This window comes from Panthera leo, chromosome E2 (genome assembly GCF_018350215.1).
Source record: "Panthera leo isolate Ple1 chromosome E2, P.leo_Ple1_pat1.1, whole genome shotgun sequence".
Lineage (NCBI taxonomy): Eukaryota > Metazoa > Chordata > Mammalia > Carnivora > Felidae > Panthera > Panthera leo.
Genome location: NC_056693.1, coordinates 5,608,600 through 5,634,752, shown reverse-complemented (window position 1 = coordinate 5,634,752; position 26,153 = coordinate 5,608,600). Strand labels below are relative to the sequence as shown.

General features: G+C 42.6%; 1 protein-coding gene and 2 pseudogenes across 2 annotated transcripts in view; 1 reads left to right on the top strand and 2 right to left on the bottom strand.

The window, feature by feature from the left end:
• Positions 1–6,460: 6,460 nt before the first annotated feature.
• On the bottom strand, positions 6,461–6,557 carry LOC122209277 (annotated as a pseudogene).
• A 13,217-nt stretch (positions 6,558–19,774) lies between these two features.
• Positions 19,775–21,309, bottom strand: LOC122209088 (annotated as a pseudogene).
• A 105-nt stretch (positions 21,310–21,414) lies between these two features.
• Positions 21,415–26,153, top strand: part of LOC122209087 (putative protein ZNF720) — a 76,352-nt gene continuing 71,613 nt past the window's right edge. The window contains exons 1-2 of one of the 2 annotated variants that reach the window (XM_042920713.1): positions 21,415–21,582; positions 22,305–22,397. In XM_042920713.1, coding sequence (XP_042776647.1) covers positions 21,477–21,582; positions 22,305–22,390 — 192 coding nt within the window. In that variant the 5' untranslated portion in view covers positions 21,415–21,476 and the 3' untranslated portion in view covers positions 22,391–22,397. The remainder of the gene's footprint in view (positions 21,583–22,304; positions 22,398–26,153) is intronic. The other variant, XM_042920712.1, reaches the window with a different exon arrangement.

Here is a 26,153-nt window from a genome sequence, read left to right as displayed (position 1 = left end):
TGATAGAATTATTTATGTTGCTATCCAAATGTGGACCTTTAGTATATAAACCCAATAGAAAATTATTCAGCATTTTATTAAGACCCTTGAATGGTCATTGACAGGTAATATATATCTATATAGTATTTACATGAAAATGATAAATTAGCACAAACTTATAAATCAATTTATAATATTGTATTCAGTTGATCCTTGAACCATGGTTTTTGAACTGCATAGGTCTACTTATGTGTAGATTTTTTATAGTACAGTACTGCAAATGTATTTTTCTTATGGTTTTATTAATAACATTTTCTTCTAGGTTTATTGTAAGAATAAATTATATAGTATGTATGAAGATGTAAAACAGTACATAATACATATAACATACAAAATAGGTGTTAAGAGACTTATGGTTTTGGTAAGGCTTCTGGTCAACATTAGTTGAGTTTTGGGAGAATCAAAAGTTATGGGGCACTGGGTAGCCCAGTCGGTTGAGGGTCTGAATCGATTTTGACTCAGGTCGTGATCTCTCAGTCACGAGATCAAGCCTCGCATGGGGCTCCATGCTGGCCATGGAGCCTGCTTAAGATTCTCTTTCTCCCTCTGCCCCTCCCCCATTCATGCATTCTCTTTCTCTCTCCCTCTCTCTCAAAAAACAAAAAAAGTTATACATGCATTTTCAACTGCACAGCGGGTTGACAGCCCAAATACCCATGTTGTTCAAGGGTCACCTATAGTAACAGTTTGGGGGCAAAAGATACGAAACTGTTTTTGTTTACTGAAGAGTTATATTGCTTTTGAAATCACCAAGGAAGCACAGTGGATAACTTCAGAATAACAGCAACAACAAAAGGATATTAACTTAAACATGCCAATAATGTAATGTAATTCTCTATAATTAAATTACAAGCAGTTACAATTTCTAATGTAAATTTTTATTTTGGAATAAATTTGTATGTGCAGATAAGTAGCAAAGATAATACAGAAACTTCCTATATACCTTCTCACTGAGTGTATCTACATATTAATGTTGTACATTACCAAGATACTTCTTTCTATTTGTTTGTTTATATAATCCCTACCCCCAATGTGGGGCTCAAACTCATGACCCCGAGATCAAGAGTCTCATGCTCTACTGACTGAGCCAGCCAGGCACCCCCATGATACCGTTGACAAAACTGAGGACCAGCATTGGCGCAGCACTGTTAATTTACTTCACGCTTTATTTGCATTTCACCAGTTGTAACAATATATTTTCATGTTCCAGGATCCATTTCAGAATACCACATTTTCTTTAGTCATCATATCTCCTCAGTGTCCCTTGTGCTGTGTCAGTATTTTAACCCTTCCTAGTTTTTCATGGTTTTAGTGAGTTAGGGGAAGTCTGGTCAGGTGTTATTTTTGCATGTCACTAAAGTTGAGTTTGTCTGATTATTTTTTAATGATTAGAATATGTTCGTAGATTTTTAGAAGAATATCCCAATCTCCTGTCATATCATATTGGAGATTCAGGAAATAATCTTGATGTATCACTGGTGCTGTTAACCGTGATCCCTTGGTTCAGCTGATGCTTGCCAGGTATCTTCATGAAATTACTGTGTTCCCATTTCCATACTTGTTTAGAAGTCACTAAGTTCATCCCAAAACAAAACCAAGGGGAGTTAAATTAATGCCTTTTTCCTGAAAGGAGGCATATATATGTGTACGTATATGTATATATCTGTGTGTGTGTGTGAGAATATATGTATATTCTCTTTAGCATTTTTCTGCCAGGAAGATTTGTCCCTTCCTCATTTATTTGTTTATTCAATTATTTATTCATGTCAGCATGAACTCATGTATATTAACTTACAGTAGGTATTATAATCCAGTATGATGCTATTTATTTTATCGCTCAAATTACTCCAGCTTTGGGCATCAGGAGTCCTTAAAGGTTTTTTTTCATGTGGCTTTGATATGTTCCAATTTTTTTTTGGGGGGGGGGTTGGGAAGTTTCCATTTTTATACCAGTATAAGATGCTTCCAGACTCTCAGGTCTGTCCCAGACCTAGAATCATGTATTTCCCCACAGAGGGTTTTTTTTTTTTTTTTTTTTTTTAATGTTTATTTTTTGAGAGAGAAAGAGAGCATGCACACAAGCACGAGCAGGGGAGGGGCAGAAGAGAGGGGGACAGAGGGTCTGAAGTGGACTCTGTGCTGACAGTGTGGAACCCGGTGCAGGGCTTGAATCCACAAACTACAACATCATGACCTGAGCTGAAGTCAGATGCTCAACCGACTGAGCCGCCCAGACACCCTCCCCAGTGAGTTTTTTATTAGCTATTTAAAGATGTGAGGAAATACAAGTACCTAAAGGACAGAGATCAAAGGCCTGTGGCAGCACAAAGTCCAGGAAGACACAGGCATGCACATACAACCCAAGGGACGATGAGCACAACCTGGTCCGTTAGTGCAGTTATAATCTGCTTTATTATTAACACCGATCATGACTTACCTTGTGTACGAGACAACACAACTCACAGGCACTGCCGTCAAAGGCTTCCTTCTGTTCCCAGCTGTCCTCTGTTGTGGTCCTTTTGCTCATTTCAAACACAGCTGTGAAGACACCTTCATGCTCAGCTAGAATAATTCCTGATGCCGCCCCGTGAGAGATGCCCAAAGGAGAGGCGTGTCGTTGTTCTAAAGCTCTGCCATTTGGACGAAGTGTCTCCAGAGAGTGAACCTGGTTGCGGCAGGACACTTGAGTGCATTGTCTTGACTTAGACCTGGCTGCAGGGACCTGGGCTGGAGGGAGACGCCACTCACCCGCTCCAGGCCTTCAGACCACGGATCATCCTGTGACGCCATGGACTGGGGAGGAAGCTGTGGACTGGGGAGTTTCTGGAGGACAGAATTCTGGCCCTGAGTCCCCTTCACCCACTGTGCAGTCACCATGGACTTCTGTCTACCCACACATGTGTACTAAGCAATGACACACCGCTCCCCAGCAATAGACACACACACACGCACACACACACACACACCTCCCCTCTCAAGAAGAGGGGCCACAGAGCCTGTGCTCTTAGAAATTCCACCCAATGTCCATCAACTGATGAATGGATAAAGAAATTGTGGTTTATATACACAATGGAATACTACGTGGCAATGAGAAAAAATGAAATATGGCCTTTTGTAGCAACGTGGATGGAACTGGAGAGTGTGATGCTAAGTGAAATAAGCCATACAGAGAAAGACAGATACCATATGGTTTCACTCTTATGTGGATCCTGAGAAACGTAACAGAAACCTATGGGGGAGGGGAAGGAAAAAAAAAAAAAAAAAAAAGAGGTTAGAGTGGGAGAGAGCCAAAGCATAAGAGACTGTTAAAAACTGAGAACAAACTGAGGGTTGATGGGGGGTGGGAGGGAGGGCAGGGTGGGTGATGGGTATTGAGGAGGGCACCTTTTGGGATGAGCACTGGGTGTTGTATGGAAACCAATTTGACAGTAAATTTCATATATTAAAAAATTAAAAAAAAAAAAAAAAAATTCCACCCAAACCCTCACAAGTGCCCCCAGCAAACCTGGCATATACCACTCGGGCCCCGAGTCTCCTGCAGCAACCTAGGCTCATGGAGCAGCCCTCAGAATGCCATGTGCCTGCATGCACACAGGAGTAAGGCAGAGCACACCCAACCCCAACCTGAATCCGTGTCTATGGCACTAGCAGTCCTAACACCAAGCCTGTGCAGGCTCCCTACTCGTGTCCTTGCTGAGCCTTGTCCAGCACTGCCTCCTCCTTCCTTCTCTAACCCCTCTGCAGGAGCACAGGGAGTTCGAGGCCACCGCCAGCTGCCTGAATCCTGGGCCTGCGGGAATCCACATGTCAACGAGCCCTAGGTGGTCAGGGCCTTCCTTGGGCCTGGCTGTGGTAAGGACAAACAACCCAGGAAGCCTAATACTCTGAGCCAAAAATAAGAGATTTTCCATCACCTCCCTTTTCTTGGAATATTCACTTTACCAATCTTGTCATTTGTTTCTCCATATCTTTGAAATATATGTAAATCTTTTTAAGCTGAAGAAAGCTTTCTTCAACTTTCAGGTCGGCGAATATCTTTCTCAAATGCATGGGATCTAGCTCTTTGACATGTGAACATCAAGGGATAGCATGCCCGCTGCTCCATTTCTGCATGAAGGGTAGGAGCCTAAGTCCAGCAGGAAAAAGTTCCATGGTGCAAAAAATACTTCCTGTCCTAAAGATGTGGGTTTACTGTAATTTGGAATAGGCCAGTCAGCACACAGACAGTCACCCCAAATAGCAAATGCTGTCCAATCCTCTTACTTGAGGCCTGTTATTTACCTTATCACACAAATATGATAAGTATATGTATCTGCTTGGCTATCCAAAAACGTTAGATTTCTTTCGGTCTTTAATCACTTAGTGGATTGCCTGTAATTGGCATCACATTCCAGTTTAATGCTTATTCTGTAATAAAAGTGTTCTCTTTCTCTTCTGCTTTTGGCTGGAGGTTTTTTGGTTTGGGAGGACATTTTGTTTTTAATTCTGTTCCCCTCACCACTGACCAGAACTACCAATCCTCACCTAACCACTTCAGGTGCCCATTAGACCCCCTCTGGAGGAGCATTTCACAGAGTACCTCTTCCCAATTCCTTCTGGGGCTTCCAGCTCTAACCCACAGTTGTGCAGCACAGAGCTCAGATGCCCCAAAATCCACATGCAGGAAGATGTCTTTGCTTACATGAGTCCTACTGTCTCCACTAGAGCAAAGTTAGACCAGATTCCAATGAAGACAACATCACAGGGTGACCATCAGCAGTTCCAGCTTGTTTTAACGTTCACACCTAAAACTGATGGAGACAGTGGGGCTTGGGAATCCCAGGGAGATAAGTGCATGCACCAAGTTGACCTGAGGTTCTGAACTGCCTCCATCTGTTGCCCAAATGTCCGTACATGTGAAGAGAATACCTGCTGCTTCCCCTTCCCTACAGAGACCTAACACTGCAGATTCAAATTCTTTTTTTTTTTTTTTAAGTTTATATTTGTTTATTTTGAGAGAGAGAGAGAGCAAGCAGGGGAGGGACAGAAAGGGAGACAGAATCCCAAAGAGGCTCCCTGCTGCCAGTGCAGAGCCCCATGTGGGGCTGGAACTCACGAAACATGGGATCATGACCTGAGCCAAAGTCAAGAATTGTATGCTCAACCAACGGAGCCACCCAGTCACCCCTGCAGCAACAAGTTCTGCATCCAGTGCATGGGGATCTTTAAGATGGGTTAGAGCATCATCTCCTCTCGGGGCTCCCTCCTATCTCTGTAGCAACCACAAAGACGTACAATTCCACCTAGAATCTGCACACAGAGGCTCTTCTCTACTTGGGATTCATGAGAGAAGGCAAGATTTTTGAGGACATGCAGGTAATCCAGGGGACATGTTTTCTTGAGCTTGACAGATGGACAGAGACATGAAGTCAAAGGTCCTCACCGGAACGGGCCCCCAGTGTTGTCCAGATTTCATTCAGTGATCTGCTGCAGCTGTGTGAGGTGCTCCTGCTGTCCAGTTCAGTGCCAACGAGTATGGGCAGCAAAAGCAGCCCTTTTCAGGGACGTAAGCCCTGCCTTGATGCCATGTCAAGAGGGGAGAAGGTCCCTAGGCATGGGAGGTCAGGACTCCAAATGTCCAGAGCCATGACCACAATTAAACCTAAGTGTAAACTGTGTTACTGGTGTAGAGACATCTTACATAAGAGTGTCCTGCTCAGGGACAGGCTGTATCACACCTGGGGCCATGGGTGCTCTCAACCTAGCAGATCCAAGATCTACCTGATGCCACAGACCCACCCCTAGTCTCTCCTCTTCATCACTCTGGAGGCAGCAGGTCAGTCTCACTGGGGACACTCTCTCCAGCACCGGGGACTGTTTAGGATGTGGGGAATATCGTGTGCAGACTGGGGTCTGGATGACAACAGTATTTGAATTTGCTTCTATCTCAGAGGAGGTGGGGTGAGTCATTCAGGGTCCTCTTCTTCCCCCATAGAAGGAATCTCCATGGCACCCAGGTGTGAGTTAGTCCAGGTTCCTTGTTCTGGGATGAACACTGAGGAGGCTTGCAAACTGCTAGAGAAAGTGATTGTGTCTACTTAATGTGGTCATGAGAAAAACAGATGAAGAGCAATGGCCCCTACCATCTAGAGACTTCCAGTCTAGAGCAAATGGTTACACGGTTGAATTCCAGACTGTGGGGTCAGTTCAAGGAACGGGTGGTTCACAGGGGACTATGGGTTCATTTCTCTGTGGTTTTATGAGTACTCTTGTGGCCCCTGAAGGCCATCCACAAAGAAAAGAGTTTTGTAGTATTTGTTTACCTTAAGAATAAGATCTACTTGACCCTTAAACATCACGGAGGTTGGGGGCACTGACACCACTGTGATGAAAATCTGTGTGTCACTTTTGAGTCCCTAAAAACTTAGCTCTTTTTTTTAAAAAAAATATGGAACGCTTCATGAATTTGCATGTCATTCTAGGGGCCACGCTAATCTGTACTATTCCATTTTTAGTATATGTGCTGCAGATGTGAACACCCAAACGCTTGACTCTTACCAGGCTACTGTTGACTGGAAGCCTTACCAATGACATAAACAATCGATTAACATGTATCTTGTGTGTTATATGCACATTATATACTAGAGTCTTAACAATAAAGAAAGCTAGAGACAGTGTTCAGGAAATCAAAAGGAAAATACAGTACTGTACTGTATTTGTTGAAAAACATCCATGTCTCAGTAGTCTGGCGCAAATTCAAACCCATGTTTTTCAAGGGCCAACTTTAGTTTCTGGTGGGATTGTCCCAGAAAACTCTTAAAAGTTTACGTTAAATTGCTTATTATTATGTTGTAAAGTAGGTAATTGGCTTAAGTGGAATATAATCATACAAAGTTTTTACTAGGCAAATGTAGGAAGACAGAATTGGGAATAAATACCCCACAGGCAGGGAGCTCAGAAGCCTAGAGCAATCTGCCTCCCCAGCTCCACCCAGAGCCCTCTCTCCAGAAGCTTTTCCAACTCTGGCCCCACCCTGGGCTGTGGCCTCACTGAACTGATTAGAGGAGGTCAGAGGTTTGGTTTACTGCTCCTCCCATGTCTCAATGGTAGTGCTAATGTTTTGCTGAAATCTAAAAACAGATATACAGGAGCAAAGATTGTATGGTTTGGTGCCTTGATTTCTTTCTCATTAAATTCTGTGCTTTGAAAGGGTTTGGGACAGCACCCCCCTTCCCCCGCCCCTGCCAGAATGTGCCACTTTGGCATGTGGATTATTTTCAACTGAAGACAATTGAGACCCTGTAGGCTCAAGAGATTAATTTTGCTTCTCCCTTAATGACACAGAGGAATCTAAACTGGGGGCCCTTTCCAAACTCTGGTTATTACCAGAAGTACATTTTATCTCAGTGACCCATCTGTTGGCAGGACAAACATCTAATTATCATCGTTGGGGAGCAAGAGTAGACCTGTCCCCTCAAGGGTCCTTCTAGACTAAGGATCCTGGGGCGTTTGGGTAGCTCAGTTGGTTGGTCATCTGACCCTTGATTTCAGCTCAGGTCATGATCTCATGGTTTGTGGGATTGAGCCCTGTGTCAGGCTCTGCACTGATAGATTCTCTCTCTCCCTTTCTTTCTGCTCCTCTCTCTTCTGCTTGTGCTCTCTCTCTCTCTCAAAAAAAAAAAAAAAAAAAAAAAAGAATCGAATTGACACGAGACCACATTAACACGAGAAAATAAAATTTAAATCTGTACCTATGATGAATACCACATAGGCATGGAAATTTTAAACACAGGTAAAATGAGGTATATATGTCATTCTGAGGTAAAGACAAGGGGGTAGGTGATGTGGCAATGTTGGGGTTCAGAAGTGAACAAAGAATTCTTGAAACGACTTTGGTGCAGAGGTGGTTTTATTTAGGCATAGGGGCAGGACCCGTGGGCAGAAAGAGCTGCACTAGGACGGTGAAGAGTGACTGGTTATATACCTTCAGGTGGGGAGGGGGTTAGGGATAGTGTAAGTCTCTAAGGAATTTTGGAAACAAGGTTTCCAGGACCTTGAGGGACTACCTGTTGTTCAGAAAAGGTCATTTATTACTGTTTACTAAAAACTCAGTCATGAGACCCTTCAGATGTATATCAGTGGGCCATATGCTTGGAGCCTGATTGTCAACCTGTTATCTTGGGGAAGTAGAGTTAAAGGAAGTTTCCAAAGGTATTTTTATATGTTAAAGGAGACTTACAGCATCTTGGGAGGGGGTGTGGTGCTTGGGATAATGTCAAGCTAAAGCAAAAGATTGCTGAGGTGCCTGGGTAGCTCAGTTGGTTAAGTGGCAGATTCTTGGTTTCAGCTCAGGTCATGATATCAGTTTGTGGATTCGAGCCCCATGTCAGGCTCTGGCCTGACAGGGTGGAGCCTGGTTAGGATTCTCTCTCTCCCTCTCTCTCTGCCCCTCCCCTGCTTGCTTTCTCTGTCCTTCAGAAAGAAAGAAGGAAGGAAGGAAGGAAAAGATTGCCTTTTGCCCTTTGCAAACTATTAACATGGAGGCACTTGAGTTCCTAGAAGAAGATCACTCAATCTGTCTCAAGGTTTGTCAATGGGCTGCAAGTTGCAAGGAGATTGATTTTTTTTTTTTCTTTCGCCTTTGTTCCCCATATCGATAGGGGTGTAGGATTTCAGAGTGAAGCCATACACTTTACAGGATAAGGAGAGCAGATGTTTGGAAATTAGAGTTCGGCTCACCTGCATATCCCCTTTGGTCCCACTGAAGGAAATCCCTTTCCTGTTCCACCACTGCTCTTCTGCCTTGGATTTTGTCAGCAGCTAGTGGCCAGACCTGGTCTGGGGGTGCCTGGGAGGCTCAGTCGGTTAAGCATCCGACTTTGGCTCAGGTCCTGATCACAATTTGTGTGTTCTAGCCCCGCGTGGGGCTCTGTGCTGACAGCTCAAAGCTTGGAGCCTGCTTTGGATTCTGTGTCTCCCCCTCTCTCTCTTTACCTCTAAAAAAATAAAAATAAATAAAACATTTAAAAACAAAACAAAACAAAACAAAACAAAGCAATCCCTGGTCTGTTTGGGATCTCCAGAACCAGATGTCCTTCCCCACTCTGCACTAGCTACAAAATGATTAACACAGTTGGGCACTTGGCTGGCTCCGTTAGAAGAGCATGCGAATCCTGATCTTGGGGTCATGAGTCCGAGCCCCACGTTTGGGTGTAGAGATTACTTAAAAATAAACTCTTAAAAAAAAAAAAAAAAAAAAGATCGCCACAATCTGTTTCGGAACCAGGCTGGGACGCTGGCAGAAAAATCAAGCGGCACTCGGAGATCTTGGTGGATCAGAGATTTATTTAACACCGACAGGCTCAGAGGAGATTGTTTCTCCAAAGATCTGAGCCCCAGATGCGAGCAGGAAGAGTAATTTATACTTGTAAGCCACCGCATTTGGGGGGGGGGGGGAGGGGGGGGTTGCACGTGCAGCAAACAAAGGAAGAAGAACCCGGAGGGATCTCTAATAAGCTAGAGACCAGAGTTTGTTTTAGCCGCATCTGCCATCTTTGGCGTACTTTATTCATTTCTCCAACAAGTCAAGCTAATGATCATGTCCCTTACCTCCTGTAGTTAAGGTGTGTGTGTGTGTGTTGGGAATGCAAGCTGGTGCAGCCACTCTGGAAAACAGTATGGAGAGTCCTCAAAAAACTAAAATAGACCTACCCTATGACCCAGCAATTGCACTACTAGGCATTTATCCACGGGATACAGGTGTGCTGTTTCTTTTTTTTTTTTCTTTAATTTTTTTTTTAAACGTTTATTTACTTTTGAGACAGAGAGAGACAGAGCATTAATGGGGGAGGGTCAGAGAGAGGGAGACACAGAATCTGAAACAGGCTCCAGGCTCTGAGCTGTCAGCACAGAGCCCGACGCGGGGCTTGAACTCACGGACCGTGAGATCGTGACCTGAGCTGAAGTCAGACGCTTAACCGACCGAGCCACCCCGGTGCCCCAGGTGTGCTGTTTCGAAGGGACACATGCACCCCCATGTTTATAGCAGCCCTATCAACAATAGCCAAAGTATGGAAAGAGCCCAAATGTCCATCGATGGATGAACGGATAAAGATGTGGTCTATATATACAATGGAACATTACTCGGCAATCAAAAAGAATGAAATCTTGCCATTTGCAACTACGTGGATGGAACTGGAGGGTATTATGCTAAGCGAAATTAGAGAAAGACAAATATCATATGACTTCACTCATATGAGGACTTTAAGACACAGAACAGATGAACACAAGGGAAGGGAAGCAAAAATAATATAAAAACAGGGAGGGGGACAAAACAGAAGAGACTCCTAAATATGGAGAACAAACTGAGGGTTACGGAGGGGTTGTGGGAGGCTAAATGGGTAAGAGGCAGTAAGGAATCTACTCCTGAAATCATTGTTGCACTATATGCTAACTAATTTGGATGTAAATTTAAAAAAGTATGTGTGTGTGTGTGTGTGTGTGTGTGTGTGTGTGTGTATGGTGGGAATGCTTCAGATGCCCTCTCCTAGCAAATTTCAAGCAGGCAATACACTATTATTAACTATAGTCACCATGATGTACATTTGATGTTGTATGCTTACACATCCTGCATAAGTGAACCTTTTTACTACTTGACCAAAATCTCAACATTTTCCCCACCCTCAGCTCCTGGCAACAAACACTGCTAATCTTCACTTTTATGATTCTAACTTTTTTAAGATCCTGCATATATGTAGTTTCAAACAGTATCTATTTTTCTCTATGTGGCTTATTTAACCTAACAAAATGTCCTCCAGTTTTATTCTGTTGCTGCACATAGAAGGATTCTCTTCTTTTCTGAGGCTGATATATGTACCAAAAAGAAATTAGATGGGGGGCCTCTATCACTCTATCAGGAAGAGAGTTTACACCAGAGACAATTTAAACAAAAAAAAAATTTTTTAAATGTTTGTTTATTTTTGAGAGAGAGAGAGAGCAGGGGAGAGGCAGAGAGAGAGGGAGACACAGAAACCAAAGCAGGCTCCAGGCTCTGAGCTGTCAGCACAGAGCCTGACACGGGGCTCGAACTCATGAACTGTGAGATCATGACCTGAGCTGAAGTTAGATGCTTAAGCGACTGAGCTGCCCAGGTGCCCTCCAGAGACAAATTTTTTTTTCAATATATGAAATTTATTGTCAAATTGGTTTCCATACAACACCCAGTGCTCATACCAAAAGGTGCCCTCCTCAATACCCATCACCCACCCTCCCCGAGACAAATTTTTATATTAGAAAGAGTTACCTGCCTGGCATGGCAAATATTAGTTTACCAAATATTTCTTCTTTCCATTTCCCTGTGGATGTACTTCCCCCATTTGTTTATTATTATTATTGGTAATGTTTGTTATTTTTGAGAGAGAGCATGAGTGGGAGAGGGGCAGAGAGAGAGGGAGACACAGACTCCGGGCTCCGAGCTGTCAGCACAGAGCCTGATGCAAGGCTTGAACTCACGAACATTGAGATCATAATCTGAGCCAAAGTCAGATGCTCAACCAACTGAGCCACCCAGGAGCCCCTGCTTACCCCCTTTTTGAAACTGTAAATCCCTACCCCCTTCTTGTTAAGTCAGCATGGCATATAAGCATGAATTGCCTGTTTTTAAGCCTCATATCTTTAGGATTCCTGTAATTAAGAAATTAAATTTTTGTCCTGTTAATCAGGTGTGGGAAACAAAGGCAAAGAGAAATGTAGCTTAAATCTCCTTCCAGCTTGCAGCCTACTTACTGATGGACACCTGAGACAGCTGAGCATGACTCTTCCCCAAGGAACTCATGGCTGCCTTCATGTTTATATCACATCAAAGACTTAAAAGTAACCTTCTCTTAACAACAGCTAGCCCTTCAAGGTCTGGAAAGCCTTGCTTCAAAATTCCTTAGAAATTTACATCATCTCTAACCCCCCTTCCTCCACAAACTTAGAAGTTATATAATCAGTCACTTCTCACAAGCCCAGTGCAGCTCTTTCTGCCCACAGCTCCTGTACCTTGCTTTAACAAAATCACGTTTTTGCACCAAAAACGTCTCAAGAATTTTTTCTTAGCAATTTCCTCATGAACCTCACTTCCAAATTTTATCAAATCTGTCTTATGTCAGTTTGATTATTAGATCAGCCAAGGAATCTAGATGCAAAAACAAAATGTTTCTTCTCCTACACAGTCTTCTCAGTCATCAGGACAAATATAGCAAGGCCGCTTCATATTTTATAGTGAGAAACCACTTAATATTTCTAGAATGGCTAAAATTAAGACAAAAAGATAATACCACTTTCCATGAAAATGTAGAGGAATTAGAATTCTCATGTATTGCAGATAGGAGTGTAAAAGTTACATTTACTTTCGAGAACTGTTTGGCAGTTACTTATGAAAATAGGCATTTACCTACTGAAGGAAAGCATTTTGCCACCCCAAAACATGGGTTAGTTTAGGCTGGTTATTTTATTTATTTTTAAATTGTTTTTTAACATTTATTTATTATTGAGAGACAGAGAGAGAGCATGAGCATGGGAGAGGCAGAGAGAGGGGGAGACACAGAATCTGAAACAGTCTCCAGACTCTGAGCGGTCAGCACAGAGCCCGACACGGGGTTCGAACTCACCTACTGAGAGATCATGACCTGAACCGAAGACGGACACTTAACTGACTGAACCATCCAGGTGCCCCTAGGCTTGTTATTTTAAAGAAACAGCAGACAAAGGGAAATCTCTGAAACACAGAAGTTTCCTTTGAAAGAGACATTTACATTTATAAAGGAAATCTCCATTTGGAAGGCTCCCTCTGCATAGAAGAAAGAGGGGGGAATGTGTATATCTCCAGAAAACTCTGATCAGTGGAGAAGGCATGAATTTAAATTTGGACAACAATCGGGGCCCCTGGGTGGCTCAGTCCGTTGGGCTACTGACTTCACCTTGGGTCATGATCTCACGGTTCATGGGTTTGGGTTTGAGCCCTCATCGTCCCCGTGCTGACAGCTCAGAGCCTGGAGCCTGCTTTCGATTCTGTGTCTCCCTCCCTCTGCACCTCCCCTGCTTGTGCTCAGTCTCTCTCTGACTCTCAAAAAATAAATAAATGTTAATAAGAATTTTTTTTAAAAAAATTTGGACAACAACCATAGCCATGGTTAGTTTTCCATCTGGTCACTTCCCCAAATGCTTCCCAATAGGTTCACGTGTGGAGTTTCAAACACCATCGTTGTTGGTGCCCTCCCCGTCAGTTGGTGTGGGTGGAAACAACAGTGTTGTTTTAATTACAACTGCTCCAGGTGATTCTAAGCGAGGCCAGGGTTAAGCAGGAAGGATTCCCGTGAATTTAGGAGAGTTGAGGGCAAGCTTTGGCTCAAGGAGAGGTAACAGGGTCTCCTCTACACGAGTCTGGGAGGATCGGGTCCAGGCAGCACAGTCTTCCTACGCTTTAAGTTGAGTTTGTGAGCATCTGTGGGACAGGAGGCCCCCAGAAGCAATGGCCAGTTCTCTGGTAAGCCGCATGTCCCACGTCAGAGGCTGTGTCACCATTTTCTCCTGAAATTCCGTGCTTTTAGAAATTGCAAATGTTGATTCCTCTAGCTCTGATATTTCTGCCTTATGTGTTCACCTCATTTTTAAGCCATTTTATTTATTTTTTAAAGTACTATATTTTTCAAGTTTATTTCTTTTGAGAGAGAGAGCGAGAGAGAGAGCGTGTGTGAGCATGAGTGGGGGGTGGGCAGAGAGGAGAGAGAATCCCTAGCAGGCTCAGTGTTGTCAGTGCAGAGCCCAACACAGGGCTTGAACTCACGAACCGTGGGATCACGACCTGAGCCGAAACCAAGAGTCGGATGCTTAACCGACTGAGCCACCCAGGCGCCCCTACACCTTTTTAAAAATGATACTTTGTTATGCCCAGAATTCGTGATCCCCAAAGACCACTAGGGAGCCGAGTCCAATGCAAAAGCAAAAGAACCTTTATTCGAGCTAGCTCGAGCTCAATCCCCTACCTGCACCGACGCAGCGGTGAGATACCAGGGAGAGAGAGCGAGTTTCAAAAGGACAAAGGTTTTATTGGGGCCCAGGGGCAGTTGGTGAGGTAACGGCTGTGGCCTCAGCCGATTGGCTGGGGAAGGGTCCGAGTCCTGTTAGACAGGTGAGGGGGGGGGTTACTCAAGGGGAGGAGGTGTGGTCAAGGTGAAGGACACAGAACAAGATGGAGTCGGCCGGCATAGGCCCGCCCTTTCAACTTAAGGTTAGGTCTTTAGAACACATCTCCTGAACACATCTCCTGTATATCCCAGAGCTTTCTCTTCCTTCTCCAGCCTGGCCTCCAATAGCACATCAACAATTGTCGCTTTGAGTTAAAGTCCTACAAGTATTGAAAATATTCCCTTTGTGACAGATTCACAGGGGAAGGCCTTGAATCCAAGATTCCTATTGCTGATGGGGTCTGGTCCTGGGATATCAGTCAAGAAAACCATTTCACATTTAGGTCCCATCTAGATGCCTTATTAGCTCTGTGTGGACCAGGATTAAGAAAATGCACAAATAAATAGGATGTATATGAGACCCAGGATAACTCAGAAGGGAGTTATATATATAAAAAGGGAGTCATGCTGTTTAGAATGTGAAAAGGATACTTTATTTAAAATATATTAAATATTACAGGACATAGAGATTGTAGGTGATTGAACTTTGTATAAATCAACCATATGCTCGTAATTTGATTTATATTCTGATTTATTTTTTGCTGTCCACAAGAACACACCAGTGATAATAGGTCCTTTAGTCTGACTTAGGCACTGATATCAATTTCTTTCATTATAGATGATGTTAACTTCTTTTACTTGGCTTGGGGCTCTCTGGTAGATATTTCCCCTTTGTTTTAATTTTTTTTAATTTTTTAAAAAAATATTTCTAACATTTATTCATTTTTGAGAGACAGAACAGAGTGTGAGCGGGGAGGGGCAGAGAGAGAGGGAGACACAGAATCCGAAGCAGGCTCCAGGCTCTGAGCTGTCAGCACAGAGCCTGATGTGGGACCAAACACACAAACTGTGAGTGAAATCATGACCTGAGCCTGTGAGCCTGACGCGGGGCTCGAACTCCCTGACTGCGAGATCACGACCTGAGCCGAAGGCAGACACTCAACCCACTGGACCAGCCAGGCGGACGCTCGACCCACTGACCCACCCAGGCGCCCCGATATTTCCCCTTTAAAGTTCATATTTTTTCCTGTCAATCATTCCTAAGGATCTTAGATGGATTTACTGCGACGTGCAGAAATTATCACCTTTAAACTGGAAACTTCTTTCGAGTTACCTTTGCTTGTAGTTTCTGATGAGGAAAACAAAGACAAAAGAAAGGTAGATAAAATTAAATTTCCTTCTGACTTGCAGCCCCCTGATAAATAGTTGAGACTGGCAGAGTAAGATACTCCTCAAGGAATTCACAACTGCTTTAATGTTAATGCTTTTCTCAAGACATAAAGCAAGCTTAGCTGGACAGTAACCAAACCTCCAGGATCCTGTAAGTCTTCTTTAACATAAGAAAGTACCTGTAGAGGGCCACCTGGCTGGTTCTGTTGGTGGAGCGAAATCAGGGTTGTGATTTCGAGCCCTACCTTGGGTGTAGAGATTACTTAAACATGAAATCTTTAGGCACTTGGTGGTCGTCACTGCACAGACTAGACTTGACCTGCTCATGAGTCTTACTCTGCTTCCTCTGCAACCATGTCTGACAAACCCAATATGGCTGGGATTGAGAAATTTGAGAAGTCAAAATTGAAGACAACAGAGCAAAAATCCATGGCCTTCAAAAGAAATGATTGAGTGGCATCTGGGTGGTTGGTGAAATGTCTGACTCTTGGTTTCAGCTCAGATCATGATCTCAGGGTTCATGAGATCCAGCCCCCACCTCAGGCTCTGGGCTGACAGCACAGAGCATGCTTGGGATTCTCTGCATACTCTCTCTCTCTCAAAATAAACATTAAAAAACAAAAAAGACTGATCCACTCCATGTACTGGATGTTTGACAAAATATTTGCATACAGGGGCATCTGGGTGTCTCAGTCAGTTGGGCGACTGACTTCGGCTCAGGTCATGATCTCACGGTCGGGGGTTCAAGCCCTGTGTCAGGCTCTGTGCTGACAGCTTGGAGCCTGGAGCCTGCTTTGGATTCTGTGTCTCCCTCTCTCTCTGCCCCTCCCCCGTTCACACTTTGTCTCTCCCTGTCTCTCAAAGATGAATAAACGTTAAAATTTTTTTAAAAATATTTGCATACAAATAGAATAATGTGTTTGCTGTCTTAGATTATCTATGTTTCTATTAACTTATGAAAAACTGTTACATACTATGTAGTAAATAGGAAATGCTCAGAAGGCTTGTTGTTGCCTTTCTTGCTCTTCTAGTAGAACCTGTAATTGCTATAAAACCTAATGTGATTTGAAGTTTGGGTTCCAGAGCAAAAGGCCAAGAAAAAATTCTTGAGATGTTTTTGGTGCAAAAATGTGTTTTAATTATAGCACAGGTACAGGACCCGTGGGCAGAAAGAGCTTGCACTGGGATTGTGAAGAGTGACTGGTTCTATACTTTTTAGTTAGGGGAGGAGAGATAACATAAGTTTTGAAGGAATTTTTTTTATGCTCAAGTGGAGTTTACTGGACCTTGGAGGTCTGGCTATTGGCAAGATAAGATTGCCTGTACTCTGTAGCAAAACACCGACATTAAGGCAACCATGAGTTCCTTGAGGAATGTCATACTCTGCCTGTCTCAGGTATCTATTAGTGGGCTGCAAGTTGTAAATTTAATTTTGGCTACACTTCTCTTGCCTTTTTTTTCCTCATCAAAACCCATTCAGTTCCAAGTCCTCCAAGAATTCTTGCCTGGGAGTTCAACTCTTTACTATTCAAAAATGTATCCCTTGGCCCATAGGCTAATACCTTGGAAGAAATGCAGGCTCAGGGGCACCTGGGTGGCTCAGTCGGTTGGGCGGCCGACTTTGGCTCAGGTCAGGATCTCATGGTCTGTGAGTTCGAGCCCCGCGTGGGCTCTGTGCTGACAGCTCAGAGCCTGGAGCCTGTTTCAGATTCTGTGTCTCCCTCTCTCTGACCCTCCCCCGTTCATGCTTTGTCTCTCTCTGTCTCAAAAATAAATAAACGTTAAAAAAAAAAATTAAAAAAAAAAAGAAAGAAAGAAACGGAGGCTCAGTGGGTGCCAGGGTAGCTCAGTTGGTTGAGCATCTGACTTCAGCTTCGGGGTATGTTCTCACTATTTATGAGATCAAGCCCCACATTGGGCTCTGTGCTGACAGTGCAGAGCTGTTATGCCCAGAATTCGTGATCCCCAAATACCGCCAGGGAGCCGAGTCCGATGTAAAAGCAAAAGACCCTTTATTCGAGCTAGCTTGAGCTCAATCCCCTACCTGCACCGACGCAGCGGTGAGATACCTGGGAGAGAGAGCGAGTTTCAAAAGGACAAAGGTTTTATTGGGGCCTAGGGGCAGTTGGTGAGGTAATGGCTATGGCCTCAGCTGATTGGCTGGGGAAGGGTCCTGGGGAAGGGTCCGAGTCCTGTTAGGCTGGTGAGGGGGGGTTACTCAAGGGGAGGAGTTGTGGTCAAGGTGAAGGACACAGAACAAGATGGAGTCGGCCAGGGTAGGCCCGCCCTTTCAGAGCCTGCTTGGGATTCTCTCTCTCCCTCTCTCTCTACCACTTCCCTGCTTCTCTCTCTCTCTCATTCTCTCTGTCTCTCAAAATAAATAAATAAACAAAAAAAAAAAAATTCAGACTCAGATCCCAGGGTGGAACTCCTGAATAAAATTTGCATTTTAACAACATCTCCAATGTGCTTTTGGGAAAGTCTAATTCAGATTAGAATTTGATAAGTATATTTGTAACTCACCACAAAACTTTCTATCAAAGAAATAGACACAAATTATACTGTATGATATAACCATAGTGATGAGGGAGCATGAGGCAAGCTGACAGGCCACAAATACTGCCTGACTCCCAGGTGTGATATTCCTCAGGGCACTCCTGGCTGCCCAAGAACAAAGGAAAGGGAAAAAAAACAAAGGGTTAACTGATAGAGATCATAGTCTTGAAGGACCTGAGTCTCCATCTGTTTACAAATATCTTAGTAAATCACCGAGAAAAGGGCAATCTTATCAACAGCCTAATCTCCAGAAACCTATAGACTGTTTTCTGGAGCACCAACATCACCTCTCCATAGTGATGGGGGAAACAAAGGCAGAAGGAAATGGCGGATAGAACTAAATTTCCCTATAACCTGCAGCCCATTGACAGATACTTGAGGCTGGCAGAATAAAACATTTCTCCAGGAACTTCCTAGTCTTAATGCTAATGGTTTGCTAGAGGGCAAACAACCTTAGCCTGACAATAGCTAAGGCTTCCAGTATCCTGTGGGTCTTCTTTAGGATATGAAAGTCTCACTGAAAACTTCCCCTGGACATTACCTCCCCCCAGCTCGATAGTGTATATATAACCAGTCTCTCCTCACAGTCCCTGGGCAGCTCTTCCTGCCCACGGGTCCTGTCCCTGTGCTTTTAGTAAAATCACCTTTTTGCACCAAAGACACCTTCAAGATTCTTTCTTGGCCATGGCTCCGGACCCTGGGAGCCCCACTATTCCCCCTGGCCCCCCAAAACCTCATCACATAGTACTCAGAAAAGGTGTATGCCTGTAACAGTTCTTACATTAAAGTTAGAGCATACATGGGGTGCCTGGGTGGCTCAGTTGGTTGAGCGTCCGACTTCAGCTCAGGTCATGATCTCACAGCTTGTGAGTTTGAGCCCCGTCCCTTCCCAGAGCTCAGAGCCTGGAGCCTGCTTCGGATTCTGTCTCCCTCTCTCTCTGCCCCTCTTCCACTCGTGTGTGTGTGTGTGTGTGTGTGTGTGTGTGTGTGTGTGTGTGTGTGTGTATGCGCGCGCGCTCTCTCTGTGTCTCTCAAAAATGAATAAACATTAAGAAAAAAAATTTTTTAAGTTAGAGAATACATTAGAGCATATGGGACTGTGTTAAAAATTATCTCACTGCAGAAAGCGTGAAACTCACTTAAGTCAGAACCACTTTTTTTTTTACTATAACTGAACTAGCATGAGTTTACTTCCTGGTGAGTCACAGGTAGAAACTACACCATATGGGGTTGTCACATGAGAGACTAAGAAAAATTACCAGGTATACTCACAACTGCAATGAAAAGATACCCCCCCCCCCCCCCCCCCCCCCCCCGCCATTCCTGGAAACCAGCCGGGGCGTGCCCGGTTGTAGTCTGACCTAAAGGCAGGAACCAATAAAGTTCTGCTGAGTGGTTTGAAATAAAGGCAGGAACCAAACAAGTTCTGCTGAGCGTTCAAATTTAAATGTCAACCAATAACAGCTCTGTAACTGCAAAAAATCCCTAACTTGTTTGTGCCTGTCTATAAAAGAAGCTGTAAGAGCCTTGCTCGGGGCCTCTTAGCGTCACTGGCAACGAGTGCGCGGAGGACCGGGTTCCAACCTGCAATAAATGACCCTTGCCGCTTGGCTTTGACTCTGGACTCTGGTGGTTTGTTTTCGGGGGGGGGGGGGGGGGGTGTCTCTCGAATCGGGGCATATCACACACAAAGGAAACTTCATGTGCAGCCAAAAAAGGAGATCACAGGGAATAACTTTTTTTTTTTTAAGTTATTTATTTATTTTTTTCAGAAAAGAGGCATTAAGAAGTAATGCCATAAGTTTATTTACAAACATATTGAGTATGTTGTATTCAAGAGTTTGATCCATTTTTCAAAGAGACTGCACCTCTTAAAATGCTCCTTTCCACATCTGTGTAATGGATTAATGAAAACATCCTTATTTGCTAAGCAGTTGGTGTCTTACCATAAAAAAGGGGGCAGCAAATCCAGATCCAAAATACATAGTCATCATAATTAGTAACTGTCACTTGTTTTCCACTGAAAATGGCAAATTCTTCCCTGGGCCCTCCTCATAGTGGCTCCTATGGACCACAGATGTTGTGAACCCTTGGATGCTCTGTCCCAACATAGTGCTGTTGGAAGTTCTGTGAAAGGCGCAGAGATTCCAGATGGTAGGAATAACATCAGCATACCAAGTCCTCTTTTCAAGACATGTTGTTCCCTGGTGTGTAAGAGACAGAGGGGTAAGGTTGTTTTTTTTTTTTTTTTTTTTTTTAAGTTTGTTTATTTTGAGAGAGAGAGATAGTACCAGTGGGACAGGGGCAGAGAGAGAGGGAGGGAGAGAAAATCCTAAGCAGGCTCCTTGCTATCAGTGCTGAGCCCCATGTGGGGCTCGAACCCATGAACTGTGAGATCATGACCCAAGGGAAATCAAGAGTTGGATGTTTAACCAATGGAGCCACCCAGGCACCCCCACAGGGAATAACTTCTAAAACAGACTCACAGAGTAAGGGGGAATGATTTCCTTTTACTTAAGGTTAGGATGGATATTTGGAAAGGGGAGCTTTATCATCTATGTAGAGTTGGGCATAAGGTCACACATGAGCCTTGAGAAAGCAATTCTAGGGGCACCTGGTAGGCTCAGTCAGATGAGTGACCAACTTCTGCTCAGGTCATGCTCTCTCAGTCCAGTCTGTGAGTTCAAGCCCCATGTTGGGCTCTATGCTGACAGCTCAGAGCCTGGAGCTGCTTCAAGTTCTGTCTCCTTCTCTCTCTGTCCCTCCTCCATTTGTGCTCTGTTTCTCTCTCAAAAATAAATATTAAAAATTTTTTTAAAAAGAAAGAAGTTCGAGGGGCACCTGGTTGGCTCAGTCAGGTAAGTGTCCGACTCTTGGTTTCAGCTCAAGTCATGATCTCACAGTTTTGTGGGTTTGAGCCCTGCATCAGGCTCTGCATGGACAGCACAGAGCCTGCATAGGATTCTCTGTCTACTTCTCTTTCCCCTCCTCTCCCACTTTCTCTGTCTCTCTCAAAATAAATAAATAAACTTAAAAAAAAAAAAAGAAACCAGTTCTATCATGCTTCGTATATTATGTAAATAAGGTTTGTGCTCCTTCTTACGTGGAGATTTTGGTATTACAATGAGGTCAAGGCAAGTCCTCACTCCATGAGTTACTCCATAGTTGATCTGCTTAGATATAAGTGGGGAGTAAGCTCAACCTGGGCCTGCCCAAGCTCTTCCTCAGGGCAGTCATTACCTTTTGTTAGTTTCTATCTCCCTCATGGGAGAGACTATGACCATGAGACTATGGCCTGAAGTGAAAGATAAGATGGAAAGAAGAGGTTAAGTAAAATGAGGGGCTAAGGTCAGCGGGTACAAGCAGGTAAGCAGTAAAGGTCAGGTCTTGGAGTCTAGCTGGTGACATTAACTCCCTCTTTCATCATAGGTACCATTATGAACTCTGCCTGTGTCCACTTGGTAACTGTGGTATTTGTTGCAGGGAGTGCTGACCTTCAGAGATATGGCTGTAGAATTCTCTCAGGAGGAATGGAGATTCATAAATCACAGTCAGGGGGAACTGTACAGGGATGTGATGTTAGAGACCCATGGACACCTCCTCTTTTTGGGTGAGGATAACTCCCTCCAGACTTCCCAAACCACACTCCGGGTTTTGTTCCTTCCTTTGAAGAGTCTCTTGGAAGCTTCTTCTTTGCATGACTGGGATTCAGATCCCTGCAGTAAGGGAAAGAAGTAGGAGTTTGTAGATGTAAAGAAATATCTTCATGATGTTTCCTTTTCAGCTTTAGCTTCCTCTTCCTTAGAGTAACACCATTTCTGTAGATTAGTGGCAATTCTAAACATTAAGTGACATAAAATGGTCCTGCCCACATCTCAAACTCCAATTTCCACTCTTTTTTTTAATAAAAATTTTTTTACATTTATTTATTTTTGAGACAGAGAGAGACAGAGCATGAATGGGGGAGGGTCAGAGAGAGGGAGACACAGAATCTGAAACAGGCTCCAGGCTCTGAGCTGTCAGCACAGAGCCTGACGCGGGGCTCGAACTCACGGACCGCGAGATCATGACCTGAGCCGAAGTCAGCCGCTTAACTGACTGAGCCACCCAGGTGCCCCTCCACTCTTTATCATTGTGTCTAGTACTTGGAAGTGGAGGTCAAGATCTGAACATTGGAAATCCCTCCTATGTGTTCTAAAGGGGCTATTGGGTAACAGCCTTTGGGAAATCATTTCTTAGAATTTTACAATGTCCTCTCTTATCTGCTGAGTGCAATACTGGATTGAAAGTTAGAATCTCTAACAATACTCATTTCTTTTTTCTACTAAACAGGTCTTGTGTCTAAGCCAGACCTAGACACCTTTTTGGAGCAAAAGAAGGAGCTATGGGGAGTGAAGAGAAAGGAGAAGGTAGCCTGACACCCAGGTAGGTTGAATGAATGAAGCAGATGACAGAGGTGGGGTCCAAATGTGAAGGAGGAAGATAGACCTTAAAATGTGGTTCCAGTAGCTCTCCTTGAATAAAAGTCTGAGAAGCCTAGTTTTAGGTCTCTCCCTCTCATGATAAAACATCTGGTATCCGACATTATCATGCTCTATGTTCTGTAAGGATTTGACTTTAGGTCCAGTGATGGCCCATCCTGTCCACTGTGAGGGCCAGGAGACTTTCCTTGCAGCATGAGGGCCTCCATATTCTGAGAGCTGCTCCATTGCTTTGAGGGCCCCGGGAAATCTCCATATTTATGAGGAACTTTATGCTAAAGCCTTTCTAAACTCTGCTTTGCCTCCTGTGAGAAGTGTATCAGGGTAGTGTGGGCATATTGTGGTTTGGTACAGAAATCCTGGAACACTGGAGACCAATATCATGTGTTTACTGATTTATGATTTCCAATGTTACAAAGGTTTTACACAGAATGGTGCTAGGTAATTTCATCAGATAACAAAACACCTCCCTAAAATGAGAGAATCTAGTCCTTTATTTCACTTCAAAAGTTCATTTTTTTTTTTTTGTATTAGCTAAAACTAGAAATTTCCACTCCATGTGTTTCATTCCTCAATGATGAAATCATTTAATGTATCTTTTTGTTTCTTAGAATCTTATATAAATTAATGCCATAGGGGAACTAGAACATTAAAACTTAGAACTCACAGTGTAAAATAAATTCTCAATTGTTAACTTGTTTCTTAATAATTGCATCATTTCATAATTTTGTCTTATAAGAAGTTCCTATGACTTTGTCATATATTTTTTTACTTTCTAATTATATATATATGAGATTCATTTCTGATTTATTAAATCAAAAATTCTGCTATGACATTGGCATGTGCTTTATAAGAAGTAAAATAGATAATTAGTAAAATTCTCATTGAATAAAAAAGGTTTGTTCATACATGTAATTTTACTTCAGGAAAAATTAATCAGTATGATTTTTTCTACTTTCCTCAGAATGTATCTGAATTTAATCCCAAATATTTAATTTTTATAAAGTGATTGTCAACATATTTTACAACTTTGATGATATTTGTCTGTTTAGAAATGAAAAGTTTTTGTTTTTCTGCTTGGCTCTAAATGTGGGATTATAGCCTTAAACTCTGTATGAGGAGGAATATATTAATAACAATATATTTTTCATGTCTTACAAGTGCTTATTTATAAAAATTTTTATCATAGCTTTTCATGGTGGATTTTAATGAATATTCTTTATAATTTTACTATCAATGAAGACATGTCTGTAATTCAAAATGCTTGTTTTTCATGGGTACACGGTCACTGTTAAAAATTATAGTTGTATACATAGTAGGTTTCCTTTTAAATTTTTTTTTAGCGTTTATTTATTTTTGAGACAGAGAGAGACAAAGCATGAACGGGGGAGGGTCAGAGAGAGGGAGACACAGAATCTGAAACAGGCTCCAGGCTCTGAGCTGTCAGCATAGAGCCCTACGCGGGGCTCGAACTCACGGACCGCGAGATCATGACCTGGGCCGAAGTCGGCCGCTTAACCAACTGAGCCACCCAGGCGCCCCAGTAGGTTTCCTTTTAAATAATACATCTTTTTTATGTAGAATTTTTTGGGTTAAGTTTTGTTTTATTCTGTTTTTGCAATTCCATAGTAATCAGCTTCCATTTATATGTGACTTTCCACAGTATTAGTTAGTTGTGGTTTCGTTTCCACATGTGTATTTTGTTATAGGATAAATTTCAACTCATTACATTCTTGGATAATGTGAGTGTAACTCAAATATGAATCAGCTTTATGCACTTTGCCAATAGAATTCTCTTCTCTTCCACCCCCTTCCCATATGTTCATCTGTTTTGTTTCTAAATTCCACATATGAGTGAAATCATATAGTATTAGTCTTTCTGTAATGGACTTCACTTAGTATAATACATTCTAGCTTCATCCACACCATTGTAAATGCAAGAGTACATTCTTTTTGATGGCTGAGTAATATTCCATTCTATATAAACACATACACACTGTATCTTCCTTATACATTCATTACTTGATGGACGTTTGGGCTCTCTTCATAGTTTGGCTGTTGTTGATAATGCTGCTATAAACATTGTGGTGCCTGCACCATTTCAAATCTGTATTTTTGTATCCTTTTAGTTAATACCTAATAGTGCAATTGCTGGGTCATAGAGAAGTTCTATATTAAGCTTTTTTGAGGAACCTCCATACTGTTTTCCAGAGTGGCTGCACCAGTTTGCATTCCCACTAACAGTGCAAGAGGGTTCCCCTTTCTTTGCATCCTTGCCAACATATGTTGTTTCCTAAGTTGTTAATTGTGGCCTATGGCAAGACTATGGTATGTCTTGGTGATGGTCTGCTTTTGTTGAATTTAATGGAAGTTCTCTGTGCTTCTTGGATTTTGATGTCTGTGTCCTTCCACAGATTAGGGCAGTTTTCAACTATACTTTGCTCACAAATCCTTCTGCCCCCTTTTCTTTCTCTTTACTTCTGGGACTTCTATGATACGAATGTAATTCTTTAATAAGTTGCTGATTTCTCTAAGTCTTGTATTGTGATCTTTTGCCTGTGTTTCCTTCTTTTTTCTGCTTCATTATTTTCCATAATTTTATCATTTATTTATTTATTTATTTAATTTTATTAATTTTATTTTTTTAAATTTACATCCACATCACTTAGCATATAGTGCAACAATGATTTCAGGAGTAGATTCCTTAATGCCCCTTACGCATTTAGCCCATCCCTCCTCCCACAACCCCTCCAGTAACCCTCTGTTTGTTTCCATATTTAAGAGTCTCTTATGTTTTGTCCCCCTCCCTGTTTTTATATATTTTTATTTCCCTTCCCTTATGTTCATCTGTTTTGTCTCTTAAAGTCCTCATATGAGTGAAGTCATATGATATTTGTCTTTCTCTGACTGACTAATTTCACTTAGCATAATACCCTCCAGTTCCATCCACGCAGTTGCAAATGGCAAGATTTCATTCTTTTTGATTGCTGAGTAATACTCCATACATATATATATACCACGTCGTTTTTATCCATTCATCCATCGATGGTCATTTGGTCTCTTTCCATACTTTGGCTATTGTTGATAGTGCTGCTATAAACATGGGAGTACATGTGTCCCTTCAAAACAGCATGCCTGTATCCCTTGGATAAATACCTAGTAGTGCTATTGCTGGGTCATAGGGTAGTTATATTTTTAATTTTTTGAAGAACCTCCATACTGTTTTCCAGAATGGCTGCACCAGCTTGCATTCCCATGTAATTTTATCTTCTATATCACTGATTTACTACTCTGCTTCATCCATCCTCACTGTCATGTCATGGCATCCATCCGAGATTGCATCTTAGTTATAGCATTTTTAATTTTGGCCTAAATTTTAGTTCTTTTATCTCTGCAGAAAGGGATTTTCTGGTGTCTTCTATGCTTTTTTTTCCATCCCCAGCTAGTATTCTTATAATCGTGGTTTTAAATTCTAGTTCAGACATTTTGATTGTATTTGTGTTGATTAAATTCCTGGCTGTGAGTTCTATTGCCTGTTCTTTCTTTTGGGATGAGTTTCTCCATCTCATCATTTTGTCCAGAAAGGAAAAGAGGAGAGAAAGAAAAGAAAGAAAACAAACAAAACAAAACAAAATGAAAAAACAAACTAGATCTTGTGTGTTTTTTCTGCTTATTAAAAGAATCTAGATCCAAGAATAAA